Source organism: Euprymna scolopes, chromosome 36 (assembly GCF_053919585.1).
Source record: "Euprymna scolopes isolate OS-2025 chromosome 36, ASM5391958v1, whole genome shotgun sequence".
In the NCBI taxonomy this organism is placed as follows: domain Eukaryota; kingdom Metazoa; phylum Mollusca; class Cephalopoda; order Sepiida; family Sepiolidae; genus Euprymna; species Euprymna scolopes.
Genome location: NC_136517.1, coordinates 75,164,424 through 75,186,001, shown reverse-complemented (window position 1 = coordinate 75,186,001; position 21,578 = coordinate 75,164,424). Strand labels below are relative to the sequence as shown.

General features: G+C 32.5%; 1 protein-coding gene across 1 annotated transcript; it reads left to right on the top strand.

Annotated features, from left to right (window-relative positions):
- The first annotated feature begins 251 nt into the window (after positions 1-251).
- LOC145260610 (uncharacterized) lies at positions 252-20,833 on the top strand. Its single transcript, XM_080118907.1, has 4 exons — positions 252-515; positions 7,764-7,937; positions 15,947-16,081; positions 17,901-20,833. The coding sequence occupies exons 1-4, from the start codon at positions 419-421 to the stop codon at positions 18,077-18,079; spliced, it is 585 nt and encodes a 194-aa protein (XP_079975033.1). The 5' UTR covers positions 252-418; the 3' UTR covers positions 18,080-20,833.
- The last annotated feature ends 745 nt before the right edge of the window (positions 20,834-21,578 follow it).

The window sequence follows — 21,578 nt, the reverse complement described above, 5'->3', positions numbered from 1 at the left end:
AGTTCAACACGACTCACCTGAAGAAGGCCAAATGTCACATCGGCCGAAACATTGTGCGAATAACATTCTAGTGATCCGAATAATCCAAATTATAGAAATAATCAATCCTCATCTAAAAAATTCCGAAGCATTTATTTATTTTTTATTTTTTACGTAAGAGACTTAAGAGTGGAAAGTCCGGAAAGTCGGTGTTTGTCACGTGACAGCTTTTGAGGTTTCTGTCGCTTCACAGTATTTAAAAGATGAAACATCCGCCTGTCTTGTTATATGGTTATTTATTCGCACCGTGTGACAAGGAGTGGATACAGTGAAACAACGGTTGTTGTTTAAATACATGAATTTAAACAAGGACAAGGTACATAACTCTTGGTGCCTCATAAGGGTTTTCGTTTTCTCTTTTTGAAACAAGAAAAGAAAAATGGGACGAATGGCTTCATATTTCACTTATTTGCGCAACAGATTCGCCAAGAAAAAAAAGTGTAAACGGATTTTACTGCTCGGTCTCGACTCGGCAGGTAAGTAACTTTTTTATGGTCTTCTTGAGATTACAATCCTCAGTAACTGCAGCAGATGTAATATCTAATTTGGTTTCTCCTATAACTTGAGACCCACATCGACCCGAATGTTTCCGATACGTCATAATCACCTTGACACACCGGTTTCCGTTGTATAACCAAAGTTGTGCGATATTGAGCCTGGCCTGTACCAGATTGGTGACTATTCACGAAGACCAGGCGCTGTGTGTACGAAGAAGTCGACACCTCCCTGCAGAAAGTGCAAAACCTTATGCCGTCATCTCCCATGATCAGGATATACAAACGACTGGGGAGACTACTTATGAATTTTATATACTCTAGAAACTTCTTCCTTCGAAGGAAGCTAGCTCACCCCACCCTCCACTAGAATTAATGCCGCTTCGTTTTGTTATTTCTGATTTTCTTTCTTTTTCTCGGATTGTTTCCGATTGTCATTTACAGAACGAACTGGGAATGGTTGAAGAGGTTTACAATTTTGAAAAAGCATTTAAACAAAAAAAAGCCAAGTTAAGATTAATGTTAAGTTGAATAAAATAAAGACTTATTTTCACTCGCAAACCAATGTCCCTATTAAGCGATTTGGCCACACACTCATCAATCAGCTTGCGAGGCGCGTTGATTCCATGTGGCTCATGAGGAACTTCCTTCAGTCCTTTTAGGAATCACCGTCGATCAGCATCTATCTATCTATATATCTATCTATCTATCTATCTATCTATCTATCTATCTCTTTGCTGTCCCCGGTCAGCATTGACGATCTTCGCCTATAGGAAATTACTGGCCGATCTTTGACAGCTCAAAGAACTTTTCACCCTTTCTTTATCTCACTCGGGCACTGTCAAACTTTCTACCATTGTTGTTATCTTAAAAGTGGTTTTGTTTTTCTTCTGTACTACATTTTTGTTTGTTACTGGTATATATATATATATATATATATATATATATATATATATATATATATATATATATATATATATATATATATATATATAATGCTCCTCATCATGAGTTGAGCATATTGAGAAGTGATACACGAATTACCATTAGCGTATAAAGCGATGCTCTTTGTGTAAACAAATCGAGCTTAGGTATTTCGGACGATGTCAAAACATCGTTAAACTCACGAGTCGCGCAACAGCCGCCGATAGCGCAATGGTTAGGAGCCTTAACTGTCATACAGGCGGTCGGGCAGTTGCCTGTCTAGCCGCACTGACGAGCTGTGAAACAGCGAAACAGTACTGTATGTGGATGCCTATATATATCCCCTTATTTAAATATATATATATATATATATATATATATATATATATATATATATATATATATATATATATATATATAATTGTGCATCTCGCATCTCTAAAAGGTTAGGGTTAGGATTACGTTGACATTAAAATTTAAAGTTGATAAATTTACGGATTTGAAAAGAATTATTAAACCCTAAACTTTAGTCAGGAAAAACATGAAACGTTTATTTTATTTAATGCCTGTACTGTTCGGCCATTTTGTTCTGTAAATTTTTCTTATCGATATGGTCCGGAAAGGTGACGTGCAGAGGTCTGATGATGCCCGGGACCGACTCCTTGGTTATATGCCCCAAAGACTGAATGCATAAGTCGTAGTACTTAGAAATGCTGTAAAAGTTTAAATATGATTTGGATCCTTCCCCAACTGAAATGACCGGAACTACCACCCCACTCCTTTTTACGTCTCTGCTTTTCAGCTACCCAAGTATCCTAATTTTGTGTTAACTAAACTTAGTGTATAGAAAAAATAATACAGGGTGATCATTTTTTTATAAACAAAAAAAAAAATGGTATAAACTCACCCAATAAAATAGCACGGTAACATTTGTTGGGTGAGTTTGTTTGGTTTATTTACCGTACATTTCGGCATGTACGAAAGTTAAAAATCATCTTTAAATAAGATACCGGGTGTTGCAATCTCTAGCCTCGGTTAAACAAACATGGTTTCGTGATTTAGTAGTCATGTTATATAGCCGATATATGATAAATTTATGAAAATTTGCTCAAATTCTGAACCTCTCCTTACACGCCGAAATATACGGTATTTACTTATGTTTTTAGCGATTATCGAGACGCCAAAGATGTGACCTTCTCATGTTGGACACGTTTTCTTGTTCTCACTTAAAACTGGGAACTACTTGTATTTCAAACTGAATAAACACTTTAAAATAAGTAAAAACAAAAATATCCATGATATAGAAGAGTAACTTATTTTTCCTTTGATAAAATTTATTTGTTTGTTTTTTTTACCACTTTTTACTTTTGTTGCCGATAATACAAAATGATTTAAAGCTATCTTCTCCTTCAAAAAACAATCGGGAATAAAATCTACCAATTTCTTCAATCCATATTTATAACAAATAAACTTCCGCCAAAATACTTCTTGGCCTTCGAAGTGTAGTGTCTATTCTATCACCAGTCAGTGGTGAATAGATCCTTTTAGATTCTGACAATTTTTACTTAAGCAAGAGTGTTCATTTTGGAGGAGCTGGATTTTGTCCAGATTAAAAAACAACTTTTTGTCTATCTTTCCTCTTGTCCCCCAAGTTTCCTTTGTGAATTTCGAACAGTTTTTGTTTGATCCCCGCCTTATGTGCATCCTCACATTTCAAGCGAACCTGAATACGACGGATGAAATTCTCGATATAATTATATACGCTCTGTCTCTCTTGGAATTGCTTTGTGTCAAGATTGCCTGTCCTTTTTGATTTCTGATTTCTACTCCGTAAACGGGACGTCGGTAACAAGCAAGATCTGGTTAATGATTATCTTCCTCTCAGACAACGTAAAAGCCCCCCCCCCTGCTCTTTCCCATGGCTTTCTTGTCCGCTTAATCCAACCAAATGATCAGCTAGAAACCGGAGATCAAATAGAGCAGACAATCTGGCCTGATTTAGAATGTAATGGCCCTCTTAAATTGGGAGATAGCCTAGGAATTGTTTTCATAAACATTATGTTTGAAATAACTCCACAAATAAAAAAAAAAAAAACTGAAATGGAACTTATGGTCCGGTCAATATAAAACCCATTCATATTAACGTTACTTACTGATGAGACGATCATCACAGTGGCCCTAAATATTATTGAATGGTGATAAGACAAAATATGTTGGATATTCCTGATAAAAACATGGTGGCAAGTCAGGCATAGACCAGGGCTGTACATTGCGAGTGAAACGGTCACATTTGCGAGTATATTTTTCAAAATGGCGACTAGAAATAATGAAACGCTCATCTTTTGGCGATTGCATTTCTCTCACTGACAATCTTCAAAAACTCACTATTGAGTGAAAAGTATCTTTTCAACTTTTTTTTTAATAAAACGAACAAAGTTAAATTATTTAAAAAATCCAAGTTTTTTTTTTTAATGAAGGCTGTTTAAAAAACATCTGAAGAAATCAGAATGTTTATATCTTCAAGTATCAACATATAATTTCTTGTGTATTTAGAAATGATATACATACTCGTTACAGAACGAAGATGTCATATTCTAAAACTCATGTGAGTTTGGCTAGTAACTTTTCTATTTGGCTAGTAAACGACAATATTTAGTTGTCAAAGGTCAACTAAAAATATATTTGTCCATAGAGCACTGTAGACTCAAGTTTATTTGTGCCAAATATGATTGGGTTGCAGATTAAATTGTAAATTTTATTAACAATTGCACGAGTAAGTGATATTTGATTTGGGCTACTCTGTTTTTGTAGGTATTCATTTCGTATGAATCAGATGATTCTGTTGTTGACATTAGTTTCCCTGGCATCTTTCTAGTCTTACTAGAAAGACGGTGGGTACTTACAGAGAGAGAGAGAGAGAGAGAGAGAGAGAGAGAGAGAGACCACGCGACGGTTCTAATCGAAAGATTTTTGGAGGAACGAACTGGATTCGAACTTGTCACACCCAGGTTGTCAGTCTGAGTCGTTAACCAGTTAGCCACTGCCACTTTCTCTTAAAGATACTTAGAACGCATAATTTATTTTTTCATAAAATTACTGAGTTGACATTAAATAACTTCGCAAGGGTTGATATACCGTAAAATAGATGGACCAAACGTTTCCGGCAAACGTTTACGGAAGTTGTTGAAGACACTATTGTAATAATGATGAACCACTTTTAAAAAAGCGTATATCTTTAAAGGGTCTATTTTAGGGTTCAAGTTTAGGTATTTTTTAAAAGATTTTTTAGAGAAAGCTAGTTTTAGAGAAACGTTTTTAATGAAAATTTATTTTAGATCTTATTCAAATGTGAGAGGGCGATAGAGATGTTAAAATAATGAGGTAAATGCATAAATTCACAAAAGATACATTTTATACTTAAAATGGCGGTTTACATCGATAGAAAAACAATGTTAATATTGTGAGATACGTTATTGCAGAACGTGAGTTTTTAGCCGAGATATTAAGGAAGTCTGTGGCAATAATTTAAGTGTTGTGACTTAGCCACAAGTTTCCAAATCGTAAGTAAAACTTCCTCATTAAATTACATTTGATTAAAAGTTTTTTAAAAAATTAATGTTCATTTAGTTTAGTGAGAAATGTTAGGAGTATCGAAATAAATAGCACAACATTTCGGTCGATGCAACCACCGACCTTCTTCACGTGTGTCGGGAATGCTTCTATCGAACTTGGGAATTTGAACCTAACCCTGTATTTACTTCACGGGGGTAACATTGTTCCGTCGTTGTTTTTACTTATTAATATAACAATAATTCAATCTAACAATATATATATATATATATATATATATATATATATATATATATATATATATATATACACTAATATATACTAATAACAATTATATATATATACACTAATATATACTAATAACAATTAGTAATAAATAGTAACGTTTACAATTAGAAATAAAAACAATAGGGTTAAGGCTCCTAAAATTCGTACTAGAATTGTCCGAAAAGACCCATGGCGTAGTGCTTAGAGTACTTGGAAAAATTCAATTGTAAAATTGATATTCTCTTGAAGGTTCAATTCTCGGCGTGAGCGACTGAAAAATGCAATTTCTTAGGACCTCTATCTAGTCATGGCTGACGGAACAAGAGCATGCTACCCGTGAAGTAAATAAAGGGTTCCGAGTTCGACAGAAACATTCCCGAGTTCGACAGAAGAAGGTCAGAGGTTACATCGATCAGAACGTTGTGAAAATCACACTCAAGAAGAGAACAGTAGTTGTAAGAATCCAAATAATACGAATAACCAATCTTCATCTAAAAAATTCAGAAACGTAAAATGAATAAATTTATACATTTTTTTTAGCAGACGACATTGTAAAAGGATGAGTGTGTTGTGTGTATGTGTGTTAATATAAAAATGCGTATGTTTATGACTGTGTATGTGTGCGTTCGTAAGTTGGTAAATGTATGATTTCTGCTTTCCCATCAACCGATAGAAAACAGAGGGAGGTTGGTGTAAAGTAGATGTTAGCTCTGTCGTGGAATTTCGCTTAAATTCTTTTGTGAAGTAATATTCTGGATTTTTATAAATTAAAGTTGGATCAAAGCGGCAAAATTGATAAATTCAGAGAAATGCATCTGATTGGCTTAAAATATTTTATTTGTTTTGATTCATTTAGACAAGTGCATGCGTTGAGCCATATGCGCAGAAACGATCTTAAGCATTTTCGTTTTGAACGTCGAAGAGTAAACTTCGTTAGAAAGCAAGTAAATAGGGATGTTTTATGTAGAAAAGTAATATGTCAAATAAACCATTATCCCGAATGCGAAAGGTTGCCGTGTTGAACGCAGAAAACAACTTAAGGGGTGTTTACCTGCTACACACTACAGCAAAATAGTTTAATAGGAAGGGGGCACTTTGAAATATTACAAAAATAACTGAGAATGTGCCAGTCATCATTCTGCCATAGAGGCACTTTCAGCAAACAGCAGTAAGCCCCTCCCCCTCCTTCTTCTCTCCCCTCCTCCTCCTCCTCCTCCTCCTCCTCCCCATTCCTCCTCCTCCTCCTACTACTACTACACCTCTTCCTCCTACTCCTCCTCAAACCGAACCATTTTTCATTCAATAAGAGTCGGGCTCATAGAGATCCAGAGTAGACGGTTATCTCAAATATAAAAAAAGGTCGCCATAATAGCTCTAGTGTGGTTCTCAGAAAAATATGAAATTAAAGACATGTGACAAAATTAATTTTTGTTATAGTCATGTTGTGTCTCCTGACCTACCAAATTCCTCATGAATGGCATTTGCTAACTAGGCTTCACAAAGCAATGATTCGTTCCCACTTGCAATACGAGTTCCCAGTGTTCGCCGGCAAGGTATTCTCTGGTTCTCTTGAGCGTCTACATGTTGTGCCATCAAATATATACTACATATTCTCTGCAGTGACCCTGTTCCCTCTGGAGTATAAGTTTGCTCAGAGATGTGCCGGAGATCTCCTTTCGCATTGTGCTCTGCAGTTGTCAACGTGCTGCCTCAAAGTTGTGTGAATGAACATGTATCGTTGTTACACTTTCAGAGTTCTGTATTGGTTAACTATCATGATATTCCTAAGTTTTATACATTTCCTAATTAGCTTAATAGTCTCTGCCAACGGTTTTATGTTTTAATTAGCTTAATAGTCTCTGCCAACGGTTTTATGTTTTAATTAGCTTAATAGTCTCTGCTAACGGTTTTATGACCATGGTTTAATAAAGGAAAGAAAAAAATTCAAATCCAACCTCTCGTAGATTTATACCAGATTTAATATCACTCTGCCAGATCTGAACACGCTGAAAACACAAAATTAATAATGGTCAATAGCAAACGGTTGTTGCGATAATGCAAATTCATTTGCAAATGTTATCAGAAAGGGTGAAGTGTACTAGGAATCTTGGTAGACTTCTTGTCATCCTGGTTGTTGTCAGTAACAATGATTTGTATGAGCACGAGTGAGTATAAAAAATAATAAATATTTAACTTAATTAATATTTAAATTAATAAAAAATAATAAATTGTTGGCCTCCATCTTATATTTGAAATTTTTTTGTTACCCCCCCCCCCTAAAAAACTGAAAAAATAAAAATAAACCAAAACGGAAATAAACATTGACTCTTATCAATCAAGAAAAAAATACGCGATACGTTGTTTGAAAAAAAAGTTTGTGCTGCTTGCCAAGCATTCGACTCACGAATCTCCATAAATCCCGAAATCCTTGGATGTCTACCGTGCATTATATGTTTGTTTCTTTTTAAGGTAAAACGACGATGTTGTATCGAATGAAGACGGGTCAGCCGATTCAGACGGTGCCGACGCTTGGCTTTAACGTGGAAAAAATCGTTATTGAAGGCAACAGCTTCATGATTTGGGATATTGGAGGACAGAAAAAGATACGATCCGTCTGGGCTTACTACTACGAGAATTGCCAAGGTGAGAGATTGATTGATATATTTATTCGTATAATATTAGCATGAAAACCCGGCATTGCCCGGGATCAATACTTTAAAATTTAAACATGTCACCTATTTCTTACTTTCTTTAATTTGTTAATCAGTACACAATTAAGACTTTTATATTTTGAATCACAAGCGTTTAATTTCCTATATATATGATGGACTCTCCGGTCGATTTCGACGCATAAGCTTCAGCCACAACAACTACGTTGCTCAGAAATCCACACATATGATTTGTCTTTATAGTGGTGAAGGCTTTGTGTAGAACCATCCATACTTTTTGGTATTACTGCTAACTTTTGTCGGCACAGACGACTGCCACGGGTCAGAGTATACAGTAAACCGCAAGTTTTGACATAAGAGTTTCCTTCTCCTAGATACATGTCTTAAGGAAGACTGGGGGTGCATCTCTACCAGTGAATTAATGTGCCCTCAGATAAATGTTTGTTTTCCAAACTGTTTGCGTTGTAATTTAGCTTTTAAACATCTAACATACGTGTTTCATTTTAAAATTAATAAGACGATTCCTATATATTTCCAGATTCCGATACAATTACCGATTTTATTCTGAATCCCATTTTCTTTCCAATACACTTCCAGATTCTGATTCTAAAATTAATCAACTTTAAAACGAAGAATTTTATTATTTCTTTGTGCGTGTGTGGGGTGGGAGTGATGAGTTTTCATCTACATTTAGATGTAAATATAATTTATCATTGGTTTGATAAACTTCTTAATGTTTCCTGTACTTCTACAAAGCCACCATTCGCCCATGTATGGAGTACTGCTGTCACATTTGGGCTGGTGCGTCTGTTACTAGTCTCTTACTCCTAGACAGGGTCCAAAAGAGAGTCGCCAACCTGATAGGTCCTGAATTGTCATGTAAGCTTCAGCCCCTGTCCCACCGACGAAATGTTGCATCCCTCTGCCTGTTTTACAAGTACTTTAATGGTGGATGCTCTGACGAACTACAAGCACTTGTACCCCCTCGGCGAAAATACCCCCGACAAACCCGACAAGCAGCAAAGTTCCACCCCTACACGGTTGAGATCCTTAGATGTAAGAAATCCTTTTACTCTAATAGCTTCTTCCCCAGAACGGCAGGACATTGATATTCTCTTCCGGTTTCCTGCTTCCCCAACTGTACTGACATGCAGAAGTTCAAGCATAATGTGACACCTTGCTGCTAAACTCTCTACATAGTACCCCTGGAACTTAGGTCCCTGATTGTAGCCCCTTACATCAAAGTGGCAATATGCCTTGTTTGTGGTGAAAATGTAATTTAAAAAAATGTTTTGTAATCCAATACGGCATAATTCACGTTGACACACAGGTTACCGTTAGATCACAGAAGTTAAGCAACGTTGAGCCTGGTCAGTACTAAAAAGGGTGACCATTTGTGAATTCCGGATGCTATATTTGCTCTCTACTTATCTCGGCATTGTTTCCACTCATCTAACACTGGACTAATGCAGTACCGATTATGGAGAGTTGTGGTTGAAATTGCGCAACCCTTGCCTCCCAGTTACACGCGCAGCTACTTTTATTCATTGTCTCTTGAGATTGAACGGAGGCATAATTGTATACAAGATTTTTCAACAATATTTTTCGCTTGGGCCATTCGTGTGTGTGTGTGTGTGTGTGTTTTTTTTTTTTTTGTTTGTTTGTTTTTTTTTTCACGATTCCAACACAATTACCGATTCGGTAATAAATTCCCGATTCCGATACAATTACCGATTCCGATTCTGACCATTTATAAATCTTTAAATATTTAACTATAAAGTTACTATTTTCCCTGATTACACATGTTAAATATGCATATATGTTCTCAAACGGAAAAGTGGACTTCATATATATATATATATATATATATATATATATATATATATATATAGTAATTTATAAAATGTATATGGTGATTAATCGCCATATATATTTTATAAATTACTAACTAGCTCTACCTACGTATTGAGCACTTTTGAAGTAAATACTTAAAGTTTACGCATAAATCTATACTTTCGTATATCAATTTTATGTGAGTAAATGAAGTAGTTATATATATACATATATATATATATATATATATATATATATATATATATATATATATATATATTCTATAATATAAAGCTGAACGTCTGTGTGTGTGGTCACGAATAGGCTCCTATATGGTTGACTATTATAGAAAACTGATTACATATAATGATAGAAGATGTATCGAGACACAGGAATGGGTATGTTTGATCTGGCATAATGATGATTATTAAAATTGTTAAAATTGTGGGGTCTGCGTACGCGCCTGGTCCACAAAGTATGGAAATAAAAAATTGAAAAATTAAAAGAAAACGTTTACAAGTGTTTTTGATATAGATATACATAAGAATACTTTGATAAGTATGTTTTAACATGAATAGGGATGATAAAATAAAATTGTGGGGTCTGCGTTCGCGCCTGGCCTCCATAGAATGGAAATAGGCACAAACTTTAATAAAGACTTTTTATATCTATCTGCGTAAGTATACTTTGATAAGTATGTTTCAGTTTGAAGAAATATGGTATAATAAAATTAGGGGCTGTTCGTTCGCACCTGACCTCCATAGAATGGAAATATGTCACAAAGTTTAACAAGGTTTTTTAATATAGATCCACAAAATATTGCGATAAGTGTTTCAGTGTGAACAGGTATGGTATAATAAATTATGGGGTTTATCTATTTTATTTTTACTTTCATCATATTTTTCTTTTGGTTTTGATACCCCCAAATTCGAAGCTATCTCTTTACAACCCTTCCTTTTCATAACCTATCATACTTTCATAAATCAGAGTTCATTTTCTGTAGGCTGTTTTTGAACCCAGTCAACGACGGGTACTTTTGCTAGTATATATATATATATATTTGCAAAAATCAAGACAACAAAATATAAAATAAGAACATCGTACGGTGTATTTTCTTATGTGTTACAATTGTTTCATAACAATTTGGACAAATTTAAACATTATTTCATTTAAAAAAAATTTCCAATAATAGCTACTCTTCTGACACCAAAATGCATTCGTCATAGATATATGAATACGAACGAGGTTAATCTAACTCCTTGATCCCTTACAATAGGGATTATTAATATATTCATATATATATATATATATATATATATATATATATATATATATATATATATATATATATATATATATGACGAATATATTTTAGAATATAGAGAGTAGCTATTTTGGAATAATTTTTAAATGATATAATGTTTAAATTTGTCCAAATGTTTATAAAACAATTGTAACACGTAATGAAATACACAATATGATGTTTTTATTTTATATTTTGTCGCCTTGTCTTTGCAAAAGAATTATACGCATGCTCGATTATGAAAACCGATAATCATGAAGCTTTATTAACTGCGTCAATTAATATTGACTTTGATTTTATTGGTATATATGTAAGACTAGACTACCCGTGACCCGTTGGGTCAGTATATTATATTAGCTATGGAATTCATGCATGAGCGTGACACTTGTGACGTAAAGAAAATAGTTTTTTTGACATAACAGAAACATTTCTATGAAAGTATATTAAAATGAAAAAGATAGATTTCTATGAGTCGTTCTGTTTATTATAATTGATTATTTTTGAAAGAAAAAAATTACAGTTACTGAATTATAAGTGGTTGGCCATACTTATAGGTAAATGTGCACTGACCAGATACCATAATACTTATTATAGTTAAATTCAAATTTTGATATACCTGCTTTTTTTCATTTCTGTATTAAGTTTAAGTTATTTTAAACCCAACTCTTCCCATGTTGAATAATAAGTTCGAAATAATAACGTTAATATTTCAGCGTCCCAATTGTTCTTTTGTTTGTTTTGTTTTTTCGCGTTTAAGTTATCCAAATAAACAATTGTAAATACTGTCTGCTTTTTTTTACATCGTTCATTTCTGTATTACGTTTAAGTTATTTTAAACCCCACTCTTCCCATGTTAAACAATAATGTTAATATTTCAGTGCGCAGGTCATGCGCGCACGCGCAACCGGATGTTGTAAACCGGAAAGTGGGTTGCATATATCGTTACAAGGTCATTTGAGTTTTATAATTTTATATATATATATATATGCATATATATATATATATATATATATATATATATATATATATATATATATATATATTGCAATAGAAAAAAGTAATATAATTAAGTTTAAACATGGAAAAGTAAAGGAATAGTTGTTAAAACTGGAAAAGAAAAAGACAAGATGTTCTAGTAAAAATATAATAAATGCACAAATTAAAATAATGCAGCATTAAGAATGTTATAAATTGAATTTTAAAAAATACTTAATGCTGCAATATTTTAAATTATAAATTTATTATATTTTTTAATATATTTTTTATCTTTTTTTTCAGTTTTAACAACTAGTCCTTTACTTAACCATATTACTTTTCATGCTCGCATTTTTTTATTGTAATCCATAATTTTTCAAGGCTTCCATTAAATTCATTTGTCCTTTTTTTTAATTTCTGTCTTTTTTTTTTGTCCCATAAACATAGCATACACATATATAATAACAATGTACGGCACTCGTCTGCTTTCAATAAAATCCCCCAATTATCTCCCTTACATTATGTCTGTTTCACTTGTTACTTCTCTTTTCGCGAGAGCAGTGAATTGGTAGCAACAGTAGTCGCTGAATTGACGTGGTTGCTATGGAAACAATAAAAAACGTTGCTCACCTCCTATTGTTTTTTTTTTACAATTTTGAACACCAGTAAATTCATCATAACTTTTGTGTTATTGAACGAAAATTGAATTTTTTTTTTTTTTCATTATAGCTGAGAAGATGATCTATAAACTGTAATAATTGTTTGAAATTTGGTTGAAAAATGAGTGAGCGGTGAAGCTTTAAAGCAGTTCTAAATGACTAAATGACTAAAACTGCCACTTAACCATATATTCAAACACTACCGTGTTTGAATGATATATATTCAGTGGAATCTCTACATACGAAATATTCTGCTTACGAAATATTCAGCTAACGAAACGTGATGCGAAGATTTTGTTTGTCCCTGCCTTTTCAGTATTTCAGGAAAGATACGAGTGGCAGAAAAACTATTTTAGACACTTAATTCTTCGAAAATCTTTTTAAAAGCGGGTTTTTATTCGATTTTTTTTTTTAAATTAGTAATTTTCTGGAAATATTTGTGTTGATTTTCATCTGGAAAACATTTTGTTCTTGGACTTGAATTTATTTTGTCTATTTATCTATTAAGGTTATTTTAAAAATTGAAAAATTACGTACGCATTACAATTTTTTCTACATTTGAAGAATACAGAACGAATAAAGTTGTTCTATTTTAATTTTGATCGTACAACCTCTGAAATTTTTTGCGACGGGTGGAGAAGGTTGATATTATTTTTCTTGGAAATCGCAAATTAGCTGGGTTTTTATTTATTTATTTATTTATTTTTGAGAAAATAAATAATCCATTTCACTTTGAATCATTCTTCTTTCGTGCGCATGCGTGCCCATAGATTTCATTGAGGTCGTGATGAGTAATGATGAAACTAACCATTAAAAGAAATATGTCATATTTGTCAATTGTTTTATTATTATTATTATTATTATTATTATTATTATTATTATTATTATTATTATTATTATTAAATAGCATTTTATATTTAGATGTGAAAGACAAGTATAAAACATAAATAACAAGTGAAGGTACTAAGTGACGTTTAATTAGGTTAGCTATTATTTATTTTTATTTCATTCTGGTTTTACGTGTATTATAAAACTTAATGAGTGTTTTCATAGGGTTTGGAACGGATTAGACAATTTACGTGAAAACACATTTCAAGATACGAAAGCCAAGCCGGAACCAATTGATTTCGTATCTAAAGGTTTCGTTATATATATATATATATACATATATATTATGCATATATATATATATATATATATATATATATATATATATATATGTATATATATGTATATATATATATATATATATATATATATATATATATATATATATATATATATATATATATATATATATATATATATATATATATATATATATATATATATATATATATATATAAACAGTAAATTCGTTTAGGATTTCGTTGTGTAACGGTTAAACGCGCCGAACTATAATACACGCGATCCAGGGTTCGATTCCTAAACAGACACAGTCGAGCTATGCTGATGAGAGGTAACAACCTCGAAACATGCACGGCCGTAGATTACTGTTCTAATATATATACATATATATATATATATATATATATATATATATATATATATATATATATATATATATATGAAGTTCATTTCCCACACTATAATCGCTTTATATACTAATCTGTTCGCCACCTAGACCAAGTTCTTGTGCGTATTTCTAGAAAATATGTACTCATTTCGTTTATTTTCAAAATTGATGACATTTTCCACGTATAAGCTGTTTCTCCCAACTAAGATTTCCAAAGTTAAATTTGCAGTCATTTTCAATCGCATCATAATATCTACTCCTCCTTCCCCTAGTGTCACCGATAACAAGTTGTTTATTAGATAATAATCTCATGAACAGCGTTCGTTGTAAAACAGAATGAAAAAATTTCCATTTGCCCTAGATGTGTCGGGGTTTAAAACAACCCCGACAAATCTATTTCATCCGTTCAAAAATAAATACTTATTTCAAAATAAATACTTATTTCAAAATAAGTATTTTTAAGTACCGAGATAGTTACTATTTAAAACTATAGAGTTGGGAGACTAGCAATTGCTCTCTAAACTTAGATAAAGCTAATATACTTATTTACAAAAATATTTTATAACACTTTTTTCTTCGTACGTGGTTGCTGCGTCAAAGTTCCGGCTTTTGAGTTCACCAAGGAAATATATTTACGTACGTCTATTTTCAACTAAATGGTCGCAAAAGTGATAATGTTTAAGTGATGAACCCGGACACACACTTAGACAATATATTCGTTTTCCTTTGTTTGTTTGTTTTTTTTTTTTTGTTTGTTTGTTTGTTTGTTTATTTGTTTGTTTGTTTTCGTATGTTTTCCTGCCCGTTGGGAGATTTAGATATTGCCAAATAAGGCTAATGCAAAAGTGACACTTGATATTGCCCTCTTAACAGCGGAAGCGCGTGTACATAGGAGAGCTAATCTTAACACGAATCGTGAGACCAATTCCTATAATATTTTTTAAATAAAAAAATCAAATAAAAGGAAAACAAAGCCCTTCTATGAATAATAAATAATGTATATTTGGTAAATTTTTACGATACGCCCTAGCGCATTATAAACACCCCAACCTCCCCATGTTAATAACGGCTTTCGGAATAACCCCCAACCTCGAAAGCCATTCTTAACATGGGGAGATTGGGGAGGGTGTTTATTCCGAAAGCCGTTCTTAACATGGGATGGTTGAAGGTGCTAATACGACGCTGGTGCAGGCCGTAAAAAATACCGTATATTTTTTCAGCAATCTACACCACTTCGTGCAGGTTGCTGAAAGTTCAAACAGTTTCACAGTGACGGGGTGTAAATCAAATCAGTTTGACAACAGCCCTGTTTCTCTCAGATTGCTGTTCTGTTCTGTCCTACGAAGTCACTTTCCCAGACTTTGTCCTCTCTCTGTGAAGAGGTTAGTTTATTGATAATCATCTGAGGTGTCTCTACTGAAGAATGCTGATGAGGCTGCTCAGGCATATTTTGTAAGCGAGAGTGCGCTTATGCTATTGCGCTTGCTTTTCAAAACCTTACCTGATATCGTGTCTAATCCCCTTGTAGGAGAGGTAAATAATATGAAGTGAGATATGCCGCCTACCGAAAGTCTTGAAGAAATATATCTTTTAAACAACTCCCTCTTTATTACTTGATTTTTTTTCAACCAATCAGAGCTCTATATCTATAACTTATCAATTAAAATATTGACAAAATGCGTTATTTTTAAACGTAGGTTTGATTTATGTCGTCGACAGCAGCGACCGAGTTCGTCTCAGCGAAAACCGATGTGAACTGATCAGCATTCTGAAACATCCACAAATGAAAAATATCCCCGTGGTGATTTTAGCCAACAAGCAAGACATTCCAGGTACGTATTCAATACCCTCATTATTTTAACCCTAACGGCAGATTTAGCATTAGGAAGAATCCAAATAATTTATTTAACGCTAACAAGAATACAAATGGTTTATTTAACGCTAATAAGAATACAAATGGTTTATTTAACGCTGATAAGAATGCAAATGGCTGATTTAACGCTAACAACAATGCAAATGACTGATTTAACGCTAACAACAATGCAAATGGCTGATTTAACGCTAACAGAAATGCAAATGGCTTATTTAACGCTAACAACAACACAAATGGCTGATTTAACGCTAACAGCAATGCAAATGGCTGATTTAACGCTAACAGAAATGCAAATGGCTGATTTAACGCTAACAGAAATGAAAATGGCTGATTTTACGCTAACTACAATGCAAATGGCTGATTTAACGCTAACAACAATGCGTTAAGCTAACAGAAATGCAAATGGCTTATTTAACGCTAACAGCAATGCAAATGCTGTTAGCAAATGCTGTTAGCTTATTTACTTAAGCTAACAGAAATGCAAATGGCTTATTTAACGCTAACAGCAATGCAAATGGCTGCTTTAACGCTAACAGCAATGCAAATGGCTGATTTAACGCTAACAGAAATGCAAATGGCTGATTTAACGCTAACAGAAATGAAAATGGCTGATTTTACGCTAACTACAATGCAAATGGCTGATTTAACGCTAACAACAATGCAAATGACTGATTTAACGCTAACAACAATGCAAATGGCTGATTTAACGCTAACAATAATGCAAAATGGCTCTATTCAACACTAACAGAAATGCAAAATGTTTATTTAATACTAGAAAATGCAAATGGCAGATTTAACGTAGAGAAAATTACAAATGATTTATTTAATGTTTAAAAAGTTGCATATAACCCAATTAGTCTTAAATGACAATTTGAATGCCAACAAAATTATAAATGGCTGATTTGACATCAACTAAATATTAAGTGATTCATTTATTATCAAAAAAATAAAACTAACAAAAGTAGCATTAATTCTTGAAATATATTATATATATATATATATATATATATATATATATATATATATATGCTTCGCTGCTCATTGTTCCCTAAAATATTTAAGTGTTTCCAGTTAACCTAAGATATTGAAGTGTTTCGAGTTTACCTAAGATATTGAAGTGTTTCAAGTTCACCTAAAATATGGAAGGTTGATATTTTATTAAATATTTAATACTTCAGTACTGAGCAAAACATCCTATTTTAAGGTTCCGTTAACGTATATCAAGCTTCGATGGTTTTTCAAATATATCTATTTCAGAGGAATCCCAAAATATTTCAAGTTTCGGGATCAAAATAAAATTTCATTCTTGAAGAATCCCAAAAGACTTTAAATTTCGGGGACCTAAAAACATTGCATGCTTTGTAAACTTCACCTTATTAGCGGCGGAGGAGCCCCTTAATTTCCAATCGATCTTGAAGTTATTCTTTACACATGCTATTTACTCCCAAACTTCTAATAAATTTGTTTTTTTCTCTCGCTCACTCTCTCTTTAGATCATGTGACGTCATGTCTGCTTCTGGCTATTTAGGTTGAAATGACATTTGAGCGCATACTCGTTGATCTGGCGACCCGTTTTCTTCTGTGCGTGCTAAAATCGACCAGCGAATTCAATCACTGAATGAATAGCAGCAAATGTTATGGTCACCTAAAAATAAAAATCAGAAAGCAGAATATCTCGTTTTAAATTGAAGAATATAATGGGAGTTTTCTACCTTAAGATTTTTTTTTTTTTTTTTTTGTTAAATTTTTACTTTTTTTCTTCTTCTTTTCCCAAACAGGTTCAATGTCTTCATCGGTTCTTTCTGACCATCTTTGCCTTCGGGAGATTCTCCATGAACATCGTTGGTTTGTACAAGGATGCTGTGCAATGAATGGAGATGGACTCATCGGAGCCATGGCTGTGCTTGATGCTCTCATCACACAGAAAGAAAATGCTGAGAAAACCGGAGAAAACTAAAACTAAACGGAATAAAAACTGTTGTCACATGAACAGTTGTACAGATATTGAAAGCAATTCAACAAGCATTAATACCGACATAAATTATTTTAAAGGAAAAACCGTTGGGAAATTATTTAAAAAAAAAAAACTGTTTATTGTGCCCGTTTATGACCTATTTACTAGCCATGAGACGATTCCAATTTTTTTTTTTTTTCTGGTTCCAATACAATTACCAAATCTGTACTAAATTTTTGATTCCGATACAATTACCGATTCCGATTCTTTATAGATCTGTAAATATTTAACTATATAGTTGTTATTTTGTCCCGATTAGGCACAATAATATGATTTTAACACGTGTTAAATGTGTAGGTATTTTCCTAAACGTAAAAATACATTTGTGGACGATGATCTGTTAATTTTAATTTTACTGGTTTACTTTATATTTATTATTTTATCATTATTACCAGCAGTGGAAGATTTTGCTTTAAACAAAATCAAATATAAAAGACGATTAAAAGAATCGTTTTTGGCATCGGAAATCGGCACAAATGTTCCAATTCTAATACCTTTTCCGATGAATTATTCCAACACTCCTATTTAGGGTTTTTTTTTTTTTTTACTTAAAATTCAATAATTAAAAGAAGTTTTAAATAAAAATATATATAAATAAATAATTGAGTGAAATAATTCATGGAAACCCTGGCGTTTGGACCGGGATCAAAGTGTAGTATCTGTTCCTCGGATGCTGTACTTCAATTTCTTGTTCTCTGCCAGTGGAGGAGAAGTCCTTCACGACTGAGACAATTTTTAATTTTTATTTCTTTTCTCCACGTTAAAAAACGACCCTGGTGTCTAACTCTGTCCCGTGGGGAGGCATTGTAAATAGGAACTATTTGAATTTTGGACAAGAATTAAATACATAACCGGAACGGAAGCGAATAAAGGACGAACATTTCACTCCTGCACAACTCATTTTACACAATTACTATTTACAGTGAATTGACTTTAAACTTCTTTTATATATTGAACTAGCCTGGGTGCCCGGCGTGTTTGGAGGTGTGTGTTGAGCAAAAAAAAAAAGTGACATATTTGCTGTTGTGCCCATCGCCAAACCGGAAGTGACGTAGCTAAGGCTAGTCAATCGAAAAGAGGCGATGAGGTAATTCGTTAACAAAAAGAAAATCGGTCGAAAAATGTTATGTTTAAGAAAGAAAACGAAATAGTAATTCGTTCTTACTAAAATAATAACAGGATGAAATAAGTACACATGAAAAATAAATAAAAGAATAAACAATTTTATTTCATTTTAGCAAGCAAGATAACGGAATAGTAATTCGTTTTTACTTAAATAATAACAGAAGAAATACATCTTTTCTGGTAATAATAAAAAATAAAGTTCGTTTCGTTTAAGTTTTGTGTGTTTAAGTTTGATGGACACGGGCGAATTTTTTGGTGGTGATTTGGCCAGGGTATTCCAATAGTCACATTTACCCCTTCAGTCGATCCATGTATTTGCATATTGTTGTTATTGCACACATTATAATAATCATATATAATAATTGCATAAGATATAAACAAAACTTCCGTTGTAACGAATTGTAACTCATCGTTCTCTTCTGCATTCTTTTAAGTTATCAGAATTCATTAACAAATCAGCTTCTTTTTTCGTTTTCAAATTTTTTGCTCATGTGATTCGGGGTTTGGTACACTATGGCCGATTCGGTGTCAAATTATCGGTTCGTCGTTATAGTCAAAGATTTTATATATATTAGACTACTCTTGACCCGTTGGGTCAGTATATTATATTATCTATGGAATTAATGTATGAGCGTGACACTTGTGACGTAAAGAAAATGTTTTTTGTGTGACAAAACGAAACATTTCTATGCAAGTATATTAAAATGAAAAAAGAATATAGATAGATTTCTATGATTCGTTCTGTTTATTATAATTGATTATTTTTTTAAAATAAATTTACAGTTACTGAATTATAAGTGGTTGGCCATACTTATAGGTAAATGTGCACTGAACAGATACCATAATACTTATTATAGTTAAATTCAAATTTTGATGGATATTAACTTAAACGCGAAAAAAAACAATTGAGACGCTGAAAACGTACACAGTAAAACAATACGTTTTATTGTCGCGTTGATTATTTATTTGTAACGCAATTTAAGAAAACATATTTTCGGGGTTATTTATTTATGTTGGAAGTGTAGAAGAAAATGTATGAATGTTTTTAAGAAAATTGTATTAAAAAATGGAGAATAAATTTAAAAAAAAAAAGGAAAGTGGTGAGTAAATCGCCGTTGTAAAATGCTCTTATAGTTTTCAACGGGTTAAAGTAGATTTATTTGCGTTCAAACAACTTAAACGTAATACGGAAATGAATGAAGTAAAAAAAAAAGGCAGAAAGTATTAACAATTGTTTATTTGGATAATTTAAACGCGAAAAAAATTGGGACGCTGAAAACGTACACAGTAAAACAATACGTTTTATTGTCGCATTGATAATTTAGTATAATATATATCATATACATGAAACAGGTTGATGATTATACGTATTATTTGTAATCACGTTTTGCGTTTGCTTTCCATATCTTGAAGTTTTTTATTCAATAAATTTAAGATATTCGTTTTTCTAAGGACTCCGTTTGTTCGAACGAAACCGGTCCAGCGATTTGTATTTATTTGTTTACACTGTTATGGGTTTATGTTTATGAACGCATGTGCAACCGGATGTCCTAAACCGGATGTTGGGTTACAACACCGGTTACAAGGTCATTTGAATTTTAAAATCATATATATATATATATATATATATATATATATATATATATATATATATATATATATATATATATATATATTTAAAATTAATCCAGTAAAAGAAGGTATTTCTCTTGGAATAAAATTGAAATAAAATTATTAAAATAAAAAAATTAATTTAATTAAAAAAAAAACTTAAAAATAAACGCGCTTATTTAAAACACAACACAAAAACAAACAACACTCAGTCAGCAACAACGAGATATTTTCATATTGTTTTCCTTTATTGAAAATAAAACTTAAAATATTTTAAAGTTTTTCGTTCTTAAAAAATTAAGCACAAAGATTTTTGCAAAAACATGATTTTTCTTAAAAACTGTTAAAGTTATATATTTTCATATTGTTTTTCTTTTTTTTTTTTAAGTTATAAAATCATATAAAATATGATCGGCGTGGTCAACGCCAAATTGTCCCTCCATCGAATCAGCTAAGCCACCACCACCGTAGCCGTGGTTGAACCAAATCGGTCAAGCCGAAACGTTCCATTCTCCATGATTCGAGATATGTTACCCATGCGGAAATAATAACGTCCGGAAAACTCGTACTCGGAAACCTTGTAGTCGGAAAACTCGTGCGTTTCTGCAAGATAGGAAAACTGGTCCATTATTGAATAAATATCGATTGAAAACACATTTTATGGTCGTTCTTGAAAGAGATATTCTTTTTAAAGACGACTACGCAC

Bases quoted from the DNA above. Each gene is read 5' to 3' on its own strand.
- LOC145260610 (XM_080118907.1), top strand. From the start codon at position 419: ATGGGACGAATGGCTTCATATTTCACTTATTTGCGCAACAGATTCGCC. The intron at 7,938-15,946 runs GTGAGAGATTGA...TTTTAAACGTAG, and splicing joins CTACTACGAGAATTGCCAAG to GTTTGATTTATGTCGTCGAC. The intron at 16,082-17,900 runs GTACGTATTCAA...TTTCCCAAACAG, and splicing joins CAACAAGCAAGACATTCCAG to GTTCAATGTCTTCATCGGTT.